Source organism: Zalophus californianus, chromosome 2, assembly GCF_009762305.2.
Source record: "Zalophus californianus isolate mZalCal1 chromosome 2, mZalCal1.pri.v2, whole genome shotgun sequence".
NCBI classification, from domain to species: Eukaryota; Metazoa; Chordata; class Mammalia; order Carnivora; family Otariidae; genus Zalophus; species Zalophus californianus.
The window spans coordinates 32445708-32462508 of NC_045596.1; the positions used below are offsets into that span (position 1 = coordinate 32445708).

A 16801-nucleotide genomic window follows, 5' to 3' on the forward strand; every position below is an offset into this window, starting at 1 on the left:
TAACATGCCTCACAATATTAAGAGATTTTTAAAAATATATACATATATACTACACACACACACACACACACGTAAGTTCCATCTTAAAACCACAGCTAATAAATCACTAATCTAGAAGAGTATACCTGAACAAGCAATTTTACTAAGTTTACTTCTTAAAATCCTATAAAGAATTAAATATACCCATCCCAAGATTTCAATATCACATACAGAATTAATCTAAGATACCAAAAATAATTCTTGACTCTTCAAGATCAAGTTAAATCATTCGTTATTAAACCATCCCAATACATAATTTTCTTACCAAGCTGTGAAAAATCAAGTTATTCTGACTCATTTCCCAAAACTGATTATACTGATCATAAGCATTATAAAAAGCCTTAATGCAATTCCCCTCCAAAATAATGACAATAAAGGGAGAAAAAAGTCATGTTTACAATTGTAGAGACTAGAAATAAATTTTGTTTTTTGTTTTTTTTTTAACGTTTATAATAGAACAGAAAATATATAGCTGTTCTACCAGCTAAATTATGCTCTGGTCCATAAAACAAGGATAAAACAAAACCACCAGCTTATAGGACGAGGGTTGGGAAATCCAGTAGTATATTTAAAATAAGTTTAAAATCCCTCATTTTGGGACGCCTGGGTGGGCTCAGTCGGTTAAGCGTCTGCCTTCAGCCCAGGTCATGATCTCAGGGTCCTGGGATGGAGTCCCGCATGGGGCTCCTTGCTCGGCGGGGAGCCTGATCCTCTCTCTGCCTGCCGCTTCCCCTGCTTGTGCGCTCTGACAAATAATTAAAATCTTTTAAAAAATAAAAATCAGTAAATATAAAAATAAATAAAATCTCTCCTTTTTATCATTCCGCTACCACTTCATGTATCACTTCATATTCGGATACATGAACTCTGGTTTGCTCTAGTGTCTCCCCTCTCACGGCAGCTGTAGAGACAAGAGCAAAGGCAGGCTCTCAGAGCGGTGAAGAGTCAGACTACCTGGGACACCAGCCTCCTCTGTAAGCCCATTCATTTGTCACATGAGGATGGAATATTTCTATCCGTAAGAGTCTATAAGACAGGGGGCGCCTGGGTAGTTCAGTCGTTAAGCGTCTGCCTTCGACTCAGGTCATGATCCCAGGGTCCTGGGATTGAGCCCCGCATCAGGGTCTCTGCTCTGCGGGAAGCCTGCTTCTCCCTCTCCCACTCCCCCTGCTTGTGTTCCTTCTCTCGCTGTGTGTCTCTGTCAAATAAATAGATAAAATCTTTAAAAAAAAAAAAGTCTATAAGACATATTTATATTACCTAAAAGATAATACACCCAAGGGCTTAGCTCATTGCCTGGCACACAGGTAAATATTACCTATTATCTTAATTACCAATATTAAGAAAAGGATGAAAATGACAAATATCCCCAGAACCAAGGTAAATTCTAAAAATTTGACTTTACAAAGTCTATACAGAGCAGGTTAAAATATGTATGCCACAGACCTAACACACACACACACACACACACACACACACACACACACACACACACACGTATATATCTGCTACACACGCCCATTCCTGGGTTTAGCTTTCCAACTGCACTACAACCCAACGCTCACCTGACAAACCAGAGAGGCTGTGGTTGTCTTGCCAACACCTGGAGGGCCTGAGAGCAGTGCTGCTTTAAAACTAGAGCCATCATCTTTGCCAGCAAACTTACCAAACTTCGCTGCTGGAAAAAAAAAGAAGTTCCAGAGTGTTAACCTATATTATCTAAGAGAAATTCAGGAATGGCAGGAATCACTGTGCAGAAACTGAAAATCAAGAGCAGTCCTCCAATTTACCTCTAAATTTGCAGAATATTTCCTACAAACCATAAAGTTTCCAGAGCACTTAGTGAAACTCTACTGCCTACCTCACTTACACCCAAAATAAAACACTAAAACTAATTAACTCTCCAATTCTGATTTGAACCATAATTTTATGGGTTTCCTTTCCTACAAAAGCACAGGTCAGGGAGCAGGGTTTCTGGGCTCCAATCCTAACTCCAGCTCTCCTAATTCCACCGCTCACCAGCTGGGAGAAGTGATTTAACCTCCTGGGCCTATTTCCTCCTTTGTAAAACGACGGTAACAACAGTCATGTACTGGCAGGGATAGTGTAAGGATGAACATGCTGATCACAGAGCCAGGCACGCCTCAATAAATGTCAACAAGCATAATCAGCTACTTGATCACAAAAAGAATGAACTGAAGATGGTGTGTCTGCAACCACCCTGCCCAGCTCAACTCTAAAGCATTCTTCTCCCCTTATCACATGGGTGCTTGACACATCAAGGGTGCTCTATACAGACACGATGCCTGAGAGAGAGATGGCTAAACCTGCTACAGGCATGGGAAAAGGGGCTCTGGTTCCCCTGAAGCCTTATAAAGTCTTCTCCGGGTGTACAAAGCACTATATCCCCCTTTAAGATTTTATGTGATTTTATTTTTTTTTATTTTATGTGATTTTAGAAAGAGAAAAGGAGTCAAATTTAAACCTGTATCATTACAATTACATCCTCTGTCATAAATATGCTGGCAACATCGGCCAATGTCTAGTGACCAAATGGACATTGATAACCCAGTCATCACTCTGGGAATTCACTGTGATGCTCACTGAATTTTGCCTTCTTATTTCTCACGCAGTATCCTCCAGGGGTGCGGGTGCACCTCACAAAAACAATACTAACATCTGTGATCTGAAACCTCGGTTCCAATAATACCCTAGACATTAAACACCGATTATACCGTTCCTTTTCCATGACAAATACATGGTGAAGAAGCCAGAGCTCAGGCCCTACTGACAGCAAATGCACCGCTGGAATTTTCAGGCTGCCTGGTCTGTGAGTGTGCCTCAGCTGTTAATTTGCACACTTCTGCCCCGAGTCTCCCCGGCACTCTCAGTGGCTCGCTCCCGCATCCTCAGACCTTGGTACCCGTATTCTTTCCCACACAACACTCCTCCTCCCCTTCACCTAGCTAACTCCTGCTTAGTTTCCAAGTCTTCACTTAGCTATCCCTTCCTCCTGGGATGGGAGCACACCTCCACATCCCTGACCACACACCTCCCTGCTCTTGGCGCCCTACACTTACCCCTCCAACAGTACTTAGCACCACATATCTTAATTGCTGGCTCATCTATGTCTGTGACTGACTGTGAGCAAACTGAGGAAGACGGTTTTGTTCACAACAGCACCTCTAGGGTCTAGTATAGCACCTGGACTCAGAGCGGCCTTCAATGTCTGCTGAGACATGAATGAACCAACTATTCTACTTTCTCACATATGTGGAACTGAGCAATTACATGGTGACAGACACACACAAAAACGAAGGAAGCTGCAAAATCACCGTGTTTCTTATCTTCGGATGGACTCTTGTGCCAGTTCTGGAGCCAGCGGAGGAGTTTGTTGGCACAGCTCTGGTCACCCTGCTGTCCAATTATGGTCTTGAGCGAGGTTGGCTTATATTTATCCACCCAGAGCAAATTTTCCACTTTGCTTTCACTGCTGTCATCAGCCAAATTCCTAGCCCGGCTGTCACCGTTTGTCTCCTCAGCCACCTGCTCTTCAAAGTCCAGGCATCTCCAAAACACACTGGTTTCCTTTTTTACTGACATTATGAAGCTGTCCTTTTTGGGAGTCAGTCTGCTTTTTTTAGATTCTGACTCCTTCTTAGTTGGGCTAATTTTTCTTTTTCCTTGGTCTTTTTTTTGAGGTGTTCTTTCCAATTTGGACTTTTCTTTTTTCATCTTAAAAATTGGAAAAGTGAGGGGAAAAAAAGAAACTTGGTAAGATATACAGAATATCTATCCTGCTAAAAGTACTCTATAGGGCAATCAGGGATATCCAAGTGAGCCACCCAACGTGGGTCTGGTTTTTCACAATGAACCCTGGCAGCTATTGTGGAAATCACCACCTTCCAAACTTGATAAAAATTAACAACAAACACACCAAAAAGCACCCAAATGCAATTTTTTTAGTGAGACCATACTAAGTTTACAAATAATATTCTGTAATCAATCTGAAATCCAAAAAAAAAAGACTAAGAAATTTCTGTGCCAGCCGACTCATTAAAAGTTAACACCTCCACAAAAACTTATACACAAATAGTCATAGCAGCATTATTATATGTAATTATAATTATATATTAATAATTATTACAGCCAAAGAATAGAAACAACCCAAAATGGCCATCAACTAAAGAATGAATAAACAAAATGTGGTATGCACACACAATGGAGTATTAATCACCAAAAAAAAGGGAGTAAAGTCCTGACACATGTACTTTAGTGCAGATGAACCTTGAAAATATACTAAATGAAAGAAGCCAGACACAAAGGGTCACAAATCACATGTTTCTCTTTAGATAAAACGTCCGGAACAGGCAAATCCATAGAAACAAAAAACAGAATAGTGGTTGCCAAGGGCTGGGTATGAGGAATGACGGTTAACTGGCTAAGGGGAGTGATAAAATTAAGATACTGGTGATGGTTGTGTACAACCGTCTTGGGAATACACTAAAAATCTCTAAAATACATTTTTAAAGGGTGAACTTTATGGTGTGAATGTCACAAAAAAGAAAAAAACAGTGCCTCTTTGCCAGTGAGTGGATGCTGAAATTAGTGGGTGAATGTCTGAGAAGGAGGATATTACCATAGTATCTAAGTTCCCTTCAAGATATTTATCAGTTACAAAGGGAAAAAGAGTCACTTTACTAGTGGAGAAACCTGTCAGAAACCACTTTAATCAAGATGTACATCACCAATAAGAAGACATATCGACTCAGGGTGGTGAGGCTGAGCTGCGCATCGGGCTCCCCGCTGGGCACAGAACCTGCTGAAGCTGCTCTCTCCCTCTCTGCCTCTCCCTACCCTACCTGTCTACAACAAAATCAAAAAGACGTATTAACATACACATCTAATACAATGCACTGAGAAGAACAAAATACTACTCTGTGGAATTCCTGCCAAAAATGCATAACCTCAATCTAATGATAAGACATCAAAAAACCGGGGCGCCTGCATGGCTCAGTTGTTAAACGTCTGCCTTCGACTCAGGTCATGATCCCGGGGTCCTGGGATCGAGCCCCGCATCAGGCTCCCTGCTCCGCGGGAAGCCTGCTTCTCCCTCTCCCACTCCCCCTGCTTGTGTTCCCTCTCTCGCTGTGTCTCTGTCAAATAAAGAAAGAAAATCTTAAAAAAAAAAAAAAAGTCTCAAGGCCAGGGCGCCTGTGTGGCTTAGTCAGCTAAGTGTCTGACTCTTGATGTCAGCTCAGGTCATGATCTCAGGGTCATGAGATCGAGCCTATGTCAGGCTCTCTGCTCAGCGGGGTTTCTGCTTCTCTCCGAGCTCTCCCGCTGCCACTCCCCCTGCTCGTGTGCACGTGCTCTTTCTAATATAAATAAATCTTGGAAGAAAAAAAAAGTCTCAAGGCCACAAAAAGACAAGGAAAGGCTGAGGAACTGTCACAGATTGGAGGAGATAAAGAAGATACCACAACTAAATGCATCTGTGGTAGAAGGAGAGGTTAATCTTTTAGGCAACAGGTCTACAGCCACTCATGAAACATCTCTATGAAATAGGAAAGTTGTTATATATACCAACTTAAATAAATCGAGTTCATTTTATACAAACCTCAGCTTCAACTGCTATTTCATACTTAGACTTCTTGCCTGGCATAGTTCGAATCAGATTCAATAGGCCATCTTCATCAATAATATTTGTCCCCAAGGCTGCTGCCTATTGATTAAAAATACAAATCATTACAACCATATCCTAACCATTGCTTTCTGTTAAAAAAATAATAATTCTAGGGTCTCTTCACAGGTGAAAACCACATTTGTAAACTAGAATAACTGCAATATTTTTAAAAACCATATTCATGAAAAAGTACCATTAACTAGAGAAAATAACTAATACATCTCCTAAGAGTGACGGGTTGGCAATGGACGTGTCACATAAGCACTTCTGCAGACTGCTTTATCTTTTCTTCTACTCTAGGAGGGGCAGAGCCACTAGGGCCTTCCGAGATGGATTCGTCTGAAGTTTTTGTTTTCTCCCATCATCTTCCCTGTTAAAATAACTCCGATGTGTCCATCTCCAAGTGATGAACTATGATTGAAGAATCAGAAAAGTCCTCACCCTCCCCCAAACTCCCTTATAAGCTATGAATAGCCACGTGACAGCTCCGGCCAAGACGACCTAAGGGGAATTCTGTAAGAGGTATTTCCAGGACAACTCTTCTAAGGCCATTCACAGCTACTGTGACATCTTGCCACTAGTTCCTTTTTCCTGCCTTAAATGTGGACTTGAAGGCCTACAGCTACAGTTACCTGGCAACACAAGGCAACATGCACGGAGACTAAAGCTACCACAGTGAGGGTGACAGAGATGGAGGATGGAAGTAGCCTAGCTACATCACTGACCTGCTGGGCCATCCCCAGCAACTGCCTACCTCTGGGATTCTTGTTGGGTAAGAACATAAGCAGCTATTTGCCAAACCACACTTATCAGATATTCTGTTACTTGGAGCTAAATATAATTTTCCCCAACACAAAAAGAGCTTTCAATAAACAAAACTTAAGATGGAGTATACAGTGGCATATATAGGGATATTTAGGAGTAAAAGAAAAAGAAAACGGTATTTGCTTCTATCTTTGAAAAATAATCTAAACTAGAATACTACACTAAGAAAGTCAACTACACAGGAACTGTGCCTTCAACTGGAAAACCAAAATCTTGACGTTGAAGCCAAGAACACTTCTGTGGAAGAAATAATACAGGGATGAAATTACTTTTCCAACTTTTTTCTTCATTTAATTCTGTGTAGAGGGCATTGCTACAAATGGTCCCACTAAGACCCTGCCAAGGCAAGCAGGCTATTTCACTGTGTTGAGAAAACAGCAGGACCCACCTTATCACTCTTGGACTGTCCACTATCACGACCCATGACAAGGTAGTTTGTTTTCTTGCTGACATTTCCTGTTACTTTTCCCCCGTAACGCTCAATTAGAGACTTGGCCTCATCTCGTTCAATGGACTCCAGCACTCCCGTGATTACAAATGTAAGGCCCTCCAAGCAATTTTCAGCTCCCTAAAAACAAAAATGTTCAAGCAGAGAGGAAATTACATGGTAGCCTTCCAAAGAAATATTTGGCATCAAAACTGCAGGAAGTTGATTTTTCTCATTTGACATCATAAATAATCTCAGCATGAAAAATCTGCAGGAAATTCATAGCAAATAAGCAGAACCTGAAATTAAATCCTGAGAAATTCTTAGGTAGGTTAGCATTTAATAAACTTACAAAACCAGCAATGAAAAATATACATCCAATACAGTTCACAAAGCTTATTAAAATTATCTATTCATACTATTCTCATGGTTTTTTTAAATATTTAAACCACTAGTTAACTTGCAAAACTTTAAATAAACAACTAGATGCAATCCACCTACAGAATTTCTTGTTATTGTTAAAAAAGGAAAGATTTGATTCTAAAAACAAGTTTGAGCTTCGGCCCTTCTTTCTGTTTACTCTATGACAGAAAATCTAACAACCTGCGAGTAACTTAAAGGCAAGATCATATTATCTCCTGACTAGAAAGATAACCCGATATACAAGACACTGGCCAAAGAGAACTGGGTGGAGGAGACATTTAATCTTAATTGGAACTATGTACAGTTATAGACTTCTTTAAATTTTTGCAATGGTTCAATAAAATGATACAACCAAGCAAAACAAAAATTATGTAAACCATTCCAAGTTACTTATTACCCTTTGAATAGAGAATTAAGATCAACATAGACTTAAAACAGGCCTGCAAGGATGAAGCTAAACGAAATTCAAAGACTGGGGCGGGGGGGGGGCTATGAATCTGCTTGGAGAGAAAAGGTTTGATTAACAACATCTCAAGGTCCCTACAAGCCCTATGATTCTAGGACTGAAATGCTCTTGTGAACACTAAAGTATTTAAATTCTTCTCAACAAATTCAAAATGACCCTGGAAAAGTCCACATGCAAGCCTCTATCCCACACCCTAATCACCTATCCTGAATTATTACCCATTCTGGCTCTGAATATATATTTTACAACCAATCTCAGCATTTTTAGCCTCTCAACCAAACTCTTCCACCCTAGAACACTTACTGAGGGACCAGCAAGCTACCTAATATCCTCAACCTCTACTCAATATTTCCTCCACCACCTTGCCTTCACTGAGTCCCCTCAGGACTCCACTATGCCTAAATCCTCTCAAGCAGGGGTGCCTGGGTGGCTCAGTCAGTTAAGTTTCTGCCTTTGGCTCAGGTCATGATCTCAAGGTCCTGCATCGAGCCCTGCATCAGGCTCCCTGCTCAGTTAGGAGTCTGCTTCTCCCTCTCCCTCTGCCCCAACCCCTCCACCCCACTTGTGTGCTCTCTCTCAAATAAATAAAATCTTAAAAAAAAAAAAAAAAGGCCTCTCAAGCAGAGGAGCTTGTTGAGTCTTTCTTAGAGTCTGTCTTACACCACATGCGAGAGGCAAGGCTGACATCTTCCTCTAGCCTCCTACACAACCCACTAGTCCCTTAAGGTTCACCACTCATCCCTTCTTTATTAGGGAAACTACTAATCTCCATTTGTGACCTGAATCCCTCCCCTTCTACCTTCTCAGAAATCTCATACTACATTTGATTATCCTTCTCTTTCTGGTATGCCTTCAATCTCCCTTTCTGGTGGATCCACACTACCAGCAAAAAGTACTAGTCCATGATTACCATATTCCTCAAAACTAAGCCCCTCTAGGGTTATGAGTTACTTAAAGGAAAATTTTTCTTTATAGTATCAAGCAGTAATTCAGAACATGAATAAATATCCCTAATTCACAAAGATGGTGACTAAGGCTTTTCTGTTAATTTTTTTTTTAAGATTTTATTTTTTTAAGTAATCTCTGCACCCAGCGTGGGGATCAACCCCACAACCCTGAGACCAAGAGTCACAGACTCCGCAGACTGAACCAGCCAGGCACCCCTGTTAATTTTTAATTATCAATGCTCCACTGCTGTGAAACATAGTGAATACATGCATGGACCCAGGGGCCAGAGGCCCTGACAGAACAGCCTGCCCTCTCAGCATTCATACCTTTGGTATTTCTTTGGAGCCCAGAGCTTTGGGGCCTTCTCTATTTAAGTAGCTTCGATAAGCTTGATAATTAGTGCGTCTCTTCTCAGAATCTTCAGGACTTACAGACTTTGGGGAAAGGGGAGGAAAAAAAAGCGAAATTCATGTAAAATTAAAAATACAGGTCAGTAAATAAACATTAAGCCACTTCTGTGTTTAGAAATTAACATTTTTAGCTACACAGTGACTCCCCAGTTTAGACATGCCTGGCTTATAAACCTCCCTGCATCAGCTCTTCTCAAGCCTTTTGACCCTCTAAAGGCACATACTGCAAGGGCAGATTAGGTACAAAAGCCAAATTGCTAGCCCCAAAGACACAAAAAAAGTGTATTTTATTTCAAAAATTCATGTGAATTTCAAGTTTTTTTCCATAATATATCCATGCATATTTTAATGAAAAAATTAATTTTCCCCCAAGTATACCCGATCACACAAGAAGATATCTTATGTTATCCTATACCCTTGCACACCCCTAAAACAAAGTAAATGGCCCTATACCTCTGAGTATATGAGCACAACAGGCTGAGAATTGATGGCTTCATATACACATATACACAGGTTCAAACAACAGGCAAGCTTTATTCCCAAAAGTAGACACATTCTATATGCCACCCCTCCCTTCCAGGTTTAATCTCTCCTATTGTTTCTCTCAGGGGACCTTACTATGGGTCTATCTCAGAAAATCCTGGGGAAACTTTTTAAACTATATATATCCCTGGACTCACTCTAATTTTCTGATTCAGATATATGTGGTATGTCTAGGGCATGTGTATTTGCGGGAAAAACACCCTAGATAATTCTGATTTGAGAACCAGTACAAGAATGGTCTCTTGTTTTTTTCTACTTCCTATTTCATGTTTTTTTAACTTATAAGCCAGCTCAAACCCTTTGGGAAGAGACAAAATATTACTTTTATACAAATAAATTATTTTAATCAATAAAGTAAGCTGCTCTGGTTGTAAGTAAGCCATTAGAGGCTGCTCCTAGACTCTAATCCTACTTTTTAACAGTGGTTCTCGTATCCATCTGAGCATATTGAAATACACCTGTCCAGACTACAAAACCATATATTTAACAAGCTTCATAGGAGAGTCCAATGCATACCAAAATGGGAAAATTATTCATTTGGAATAGTAATTCTATAAAAAACAGAATTCTGAATTATAAACAACTTATAAAGTAACTTTGAAGCACACCCATTTATGAAGTCAAAATTACTTAACCAAGGTAGACTGAATTTATTAAACACTCTGATATTCCCAAAACTGCTAAAAGTAAAAGTTCTAAGTCATTTCTATTCCAACTTTGAAAAATAAGGTGAAGAGTAAAGTAACATTTAAAGATTTCTTCTCCTTTAATAAAATTAGACCAGCCTCTATAAAATGAACATGCTTAGTGTGCCTGAAGAAAAACATTCATCCACCAGATAAGTATTTAGTGAAGAAAAACTGGAGACCAAAAAGTTAATTGTTCCCTTAAGCATATTTATGAGCACTGACGACAAACAAAAGTATCTAGAAATCACTATTTCACTGCTCTGCACTAAAAAATAATGGTGATAAGCAGTTAAAATAGACAATATTCTACTTTTAATTCTAAGTGCCTAAGAGGCTTGAAGGAATAGTGGTTTGCCATTATGCATCTAACTAAGGTGGTTCCAAATTAGAGATTTTAAGAAATCCCTCAATTCTCAAATATATATGAAAACAAAGATTTGGAAAACCTTTCTGCATTATTTCATTGTTTTTTTTGCCTTTGCAAATGATTTCATTATCTCAACACTGTTATACAAGAGCAAAAAGGGGTACACTCAGGACAAATCCAAATTATTATAGCACTTACTATGTACCAGGCACTATTCCAATATTCCAGAATACTAACTCAGATACCACTATTATCCCTATTTTTACAAACGAGGAAACCAAAGCAGAGAGAGAGGAAGTAACATATCTGCTCAATGGCAGGGCTATGTGATCTGAAAATGGCTCCAGGGTCCATGCGCAGAGCCACCGTGTTATTATACTGCTGGTTCTTGGGCCTCAGAGGACCTGAGTTTAAAGTTGGCTCTGCTACTTACTAGCTGCATGGTCTTGGAAAAGTTACTTAACTCTTTCATCAGCCTGGTTCCTCATCATTAAAAGCTGAATAATAAAAGTAAGTCATCTTACAGGGTTGTTGTGAAGATTACATGAGATACCATATGCATTAGTGCAATATCCAATACACGCAATAATAAATATTGGCTAATTTAACTGTATTAATAAGCTATATTCTGCAACAGCATCTAAGTCAGATAGCTTAAAAGTACTGTAATGATTTATAAAGCCAAAAATAAAACTTGAGAACAGTCAAACCCAAACCAACACATAGCCCCCAGATGATATACTTTTAGAAAATTTCTACCTCTTTTTTAGCTGGAGAACTTTTGGGTTTCTTAGGAGTTTTTGTCTGTCCTTTTAATTCAACAGCATTTCCTTTTCTTTTTGAAGCCATAGGCTCTGTTTCTTTATAAGAACTCTCTCCCTTTTTTTTCAAAAGGGCCACCTTGGAACTGGCTTTTGGAGAAGTTTCTCCTATTTTGTGAGGGAATGACTTCAAATGTTGCTGAGATCCTATCAAACTTTCACATTTAGTTTGCTTCTTGGGACTGCAGTTCTTTCTGTCATCTGAAAATTGTTCTGTTTTTACTAGGAAGAAAGAAAAGATTATGACTGTTGTTTTGGGAAAAAATGATATCCCCAAATCAAGATTTCTTTTCATTTTCAACTGAGTAATCTTAGTAGCACACAATGTCTTATCGTGATTTCTTAACATTCACATTAAGATTTTAGTTCTTTACACAGAACATTATTTTAAAAAACTAACCATTTGTACATTTTTGTATAACCAGTTCAAATTAAAGGATCTGTCTTTTTAAATATAAATGACTTATGGGGCACCTATGAATGACTTATGGGCATCAGTTAAGCATCCACTTCTTGATTTCAGCTCAGGTCAGGATCTCAGGGTTGTAAGATCAAGCCCCGTATCAAGCTCCACACTGGGCCATGGGGCCTGCTTACGATTCTCTCTCTCCTTCTGCCCCCCCCCGACCAAAATAAATAAATAAATATAAATGACTCATCACTTCAAATGATATAGTAAACTACATCTAAGGACATGGCCTTTATTCCACAGATAAACTTCAATGATCAGAAACTTAACAGAGAAAACTTACTGAGTAGAATGTCAACATAAAAATTCTGTGTTTGTAGGGGCACCTGGGTAGCTCAGTCAGTTAAGCGTCCAACTCTTGGTTTCAGCTCAGGTCATGATCTCAGGGTCGTGAGATCGAGGCCTGCATCAGACTCCCTGCTCAGCATAGAGTCTGCTTGAGACTTTCTCCCTCTCCCTTCCACTCTCTCACTTCACCTGCTCACCTGAGCACACACACTCTCTCTCACTCAAATAAATTTTTTTTTTATTTCTGTGTTTATAATATAGTCTGAAAGCCCAAAATCCTGCAATTTCAAGACTATATGAATGAATTTACTTATAGGATTAAGACCATCTATATTAGCAGATGTTTAGATTATCAGGACCAGTAAAAAATAAAACCTACAATCAGCAGGAGAGATTCAGACGACCTGGACAAGGACAAGTCAATTCTATGAGCACGAAACATCTAGTCCTTTGCCATCATATACTGAAGCCCACATGTTGCACTACGCTTGGAAACTAACATTAACATGAAACCAAGAACTTAAATACATTTTTTACAACAATCATAGAGTAGACAGACATTCAACACCAGCTAATATCCAAATATAGCTTTCAAAGTATCTAAAAAGAACATGCTTCAATATCCCTATTGAAATGAATAATGTCTACCTAACAATACAAGGCAATTTTTGAATAGAATGTTTAAACAGGTTATCACGAATTTTCTTCTGTAAATGTTCCAGCTTACTTTTCTCTGTTAGTATTACCTTTATGAGGAGATTTATGTTTTTCTGCTTTACTTAAAATGGCTTGGACAGATGAAAACGCTTCTCTCTCTCCTGGGTCCTTCCGAGCCTAAGAAAATTTAAAGTGTCAAATGTGACAAATAATAGGAAAACTACTACCACAAAATATACTGTTAAAATTGACCAAAGTTTTAATTTAATTAATTTAAGTTTTAATTCTAAGATTAAGGGTCACCTTCCAAAGCAAGAAGACAATACAATAAATTTTCATTCATTCATCCATACAATTTCTGGGCAAAACGAAGCATTTTTTTCTTACATTTAACTTTACAGATGAGGAAACTGTTGAAAAGTTATAAAAAATACATCTATAAAACATTACCACAGTTGTACCCAACTTATAATGGAAGACTTGCTTCTGTTTCTTTCATCTCAATTCTCAAATTATATTATGCAGCTGAAACCTAAAATCTAAACCCAAAAGACTAAATTAAAAAAAAAAAAAAAAAAACAATCTAAAGCTTAATAGAGCACCTTTCTCAAGAGGAAAAAAAAAATCCACTCTCTCCACTGCTCCCTCAAATCTTCATTTTACAAAGAGGTCATAAATAGGGATACATAACACAGTATTTTTTTTAATGATTATAATCTGAATGCCTTTCGGGGGAGTAAGGCTTTTCAAATGACAAAGTCTCCCCAACTCCTTATTGTCTTATACCCACCTTCAGTAAAATCTTTTAAAATAGTCAGATATTGATACTGACAATATTAATAGAATATGATTCAATGGAAACAAGGTTAATTTTTTGGAGATCAAGTACATAAGAACCCATTTGTGACAGAGAATAAGTAAAAGTTATAATTCATTGTTTTGTGAAGAAGGGTTCTGGTTGGCTTTGGCCCGATCAGCCTTCCTTTAGCAAGAGGAAGTTTCTCAATGAGCTTCTCCAAAAAAATTTGTATAAATTAAAATAATTTAGCTTCGTTCTAGAAGAGTGACTCATGGTTGTATCTCCAGAGCCTCAAATACACAGGTATGAAAGGGGGAACGCTGATCTGTAGTGTATATTCAGACTGCAAACAAACAGCCTGGTGAAACGCCACCTTTTTGGTCTTGGGTTCTTCATCCAACATGGCTAACGTTCTGGCAAACTCTTCATCTTCATGTAGTTGTCTCTCCAGCTGTAAAAAGTACCAACAGAGTAAGTTGCTTTCTTTCTTTCTGTAAATGAAAGTTTTTAAATGTTTGAGTCATGATACTTGGAAGAAACTGGAAAAAATATTTTCCAGAAAGTATGACATTCTTCTACTTAATATTAATAGTTCAGTATCACAGGTTTGTTTCATTAAGCCAAATTAGATTTCAGAACATTTATTTCTAGTTTTACCGGTGCAATAGACAAATTGAGCGTATTTTAAAGTCACATTTCTCACTTATAAAGTTCAAATTCTTAACAGTTCCAACACAACATTTATAGATCTCTTATATCTATTTAATTTGAACTCTACAAGGAGCTCTGAAAAGAATCTCACCCTAACAGAAAAACAGTCTGAAGGGCACAAAAAAAGTAAATCTAAGAAATCAAGAAAATTATATATTTTCTTTGCACAGAATAATATATATACAAATGTAAATATCACCATCATCAAATTCTAATTTTCAATTACTAATTCAAAAGTATCTGTTCTGTTCTGAAAACTTAAGTCATCATATCAGAAGTTTTCCTAACATGCTAATATAACACAGATATTCTAATTACTTTGTTATTTCTAGTGTTTTCATTTGCAGCAAAATGGGAGCTTTTCCAGGAAAGAATGTGTAGCAGTGGAATATATTTCTCATTTACAAACTAACTGGTGTTATGCCCCCTGATAAAATGGCTTAAAGTAACATCAAACAAAAGCCTCCTTATATTATTCAAACAAAGGAAAGAACCTCCATATCCATCCAATCCAAAAGAAAAGGCTTGGAAATTGGCATATACCTGATGAGAACACAGTAACCAAGCCTTTTCTTGTTTTTTCTAAAATGAACTCGAGCTACACAGAACCATAAGCAAGCTAGACAGATGGCACATCAATACATTCTCTGTTGCCTTATACTTACCGTAACTGAACTACACATCTAATGCTAAAAACAATATGAAAGATCTTCATCATCGAAAGGTCCTTCAAACTCTAAACCTCCAATTGCCCTGCAAGGATTTCTGGTTGAACTCTACACCATTTTCACCAAATTTCACACTACGTAGTATACTTCTAGTAAAAAAGGATCTGAGAAGCCAGAACAGAAGAATTGTAAATACTCCCATCAGAAATTCATTATTGATAATTATGACATTATACTTTATGTAATTCAGTGTAATCAAATAAGATGGAAAAGATTTTGAAAACACAAACTACAAACTGCTAAAGTAATAAAATGTGATCAGATATATTTCAGAAAACTGGAATACTGTTCTCTCACAATATTTAGTAAGAGCCTTTTCTATGCAAAGGACAAAAATAAGCACTGATGTCACAAAGGTTGAGTGAAACAAACAGCCTGGGTGGGTGGAGCTTAGAGCCTACATATAGGGAGACACATAAATAGCAATTACAATAAATGTTTAAAAAACGGGGTACAACACAGTATGTAGGAGGGGTTTCTAATATAGTTTATAAAGTATGACAAAGTGACACTGAAGCTAATAAACAGGAAGGGGGTTCAGGCATCAAGTATCAAGGTCTGGAGCCTCTGACAGAGATGAACACTCCTCCTTAAAACATTTTTCATTTGGCTTCCAGAAAATACCAAGCTTTCCTCATTTTCCTACTTCACTAGTCACTTTCTTAAATCTCCTTCGTTGGATCATATTCTTCTTCCTGACCTCTACATGTAAATAGTACCGTAGAGTTCAATTCTGAGACTTTTCTGTTTACATACTCTCCCCGTGATCTCATCCAGTTACACTGGTTTCAAATACCATTCAAATGCTAATGATCCCCAAATATACATCTTCAGTTTAGACCTCCCCCCCTCCGCACCCTCCCCCTTGCATCCAGCTCGATTCCTCTATCCAAACACCTACTCTGCATCTCCATTTAGAAACCTATTAGACATCTCAAACTTAACATGTCCAAAACAGAATTCTCTTCTTTGTACCAGTGGTCATTTTAATAAATGATATCACCATTCATCCAGTTGCTCAAGCCAAAAAACATGGAGTCATCTTTGCATCTTCTCGTTCCCTCCCACCTTACACGCTATCTGTCAGCAGCAACTGGAAGGCTGCACCTTCAAAGCACATACAGATTACGACTGCTTCTCACTATCCCTTCCGTTATCACCCAGGTACAAGCCAACATCTTCTCTCACCTACCCAATCATAACAGTCTCCAAACTAATCTGCTTTTGATCTTGCCCACCCATGGTTTATTAGCCTCCCAGCAACCAGAATAATTTTCTTTTAAGATCCATCAAATCATGTCACTTCTGTAGTCAACCATTCCGATGGCTGCTCATCTCACAGAGACTAAAATCCAAAATCCTTACCATTCCAAGTACTTTTGGTAGGTTCCAGAGACTTGACATGACTTACAGGATTTCCAAATTCACTTGCTTTTCGGTTTAGAGGAAATCTTCCTCCAGGTAGTCAGCCCCATGGCTCACCATTATCATTTCATTTTTGTTCC

The 16801-nt window shown here is 38.4% G+C and overlaps 1 protein-coding gene across 3 annotated transcripts in view; it reads right to left on the bottom strand.

Annotated features, from left to right (window-relative positions):
• RFC1 (replication factor C subunit 1) overlaps window positions 1-16801 on the bottom strand; it is an 89630-nt gene that overhangs the window by 13930 nt on the left and 58899 nt on the right. For 2 of the 3 annotated variants that reach the window (XM_027600218.2, XM_027600217.2), the window contains exons 7-14: window positions 14231-14308; window positions 13148-13235; window positions 11583-11866; window positions 9141-9248; window positions 6939-7118; window positions 5660-5764; window positions 3375-3774; window positions 1605-1717 (exon numbers count right to left, since the gene is read on the bottom strand). In XM_027600218.2, the coding sequence (XP_027456019.1) occupies window positions 1605-1717; window positions 3375-3774; window positions 5660-5764; window positions 6939-7118; window positions 9141-9248; window positions 11583-11866; window positions 13148-13235; window positions 14231-14308 (1356 nt within the window). The remainder of the gene's footprint in view (window positions 1-1604; window positions 1718-3374; window positions 3775-5659; window positions 5765-6938; window positions 7119-9140; window positions 9249-11582; window positions 11867-13147; window positions 13236-14230; window positions 14309-16801) is intronic. The other variant, XM_027600216.2, reaches the window with a different exon arrangement.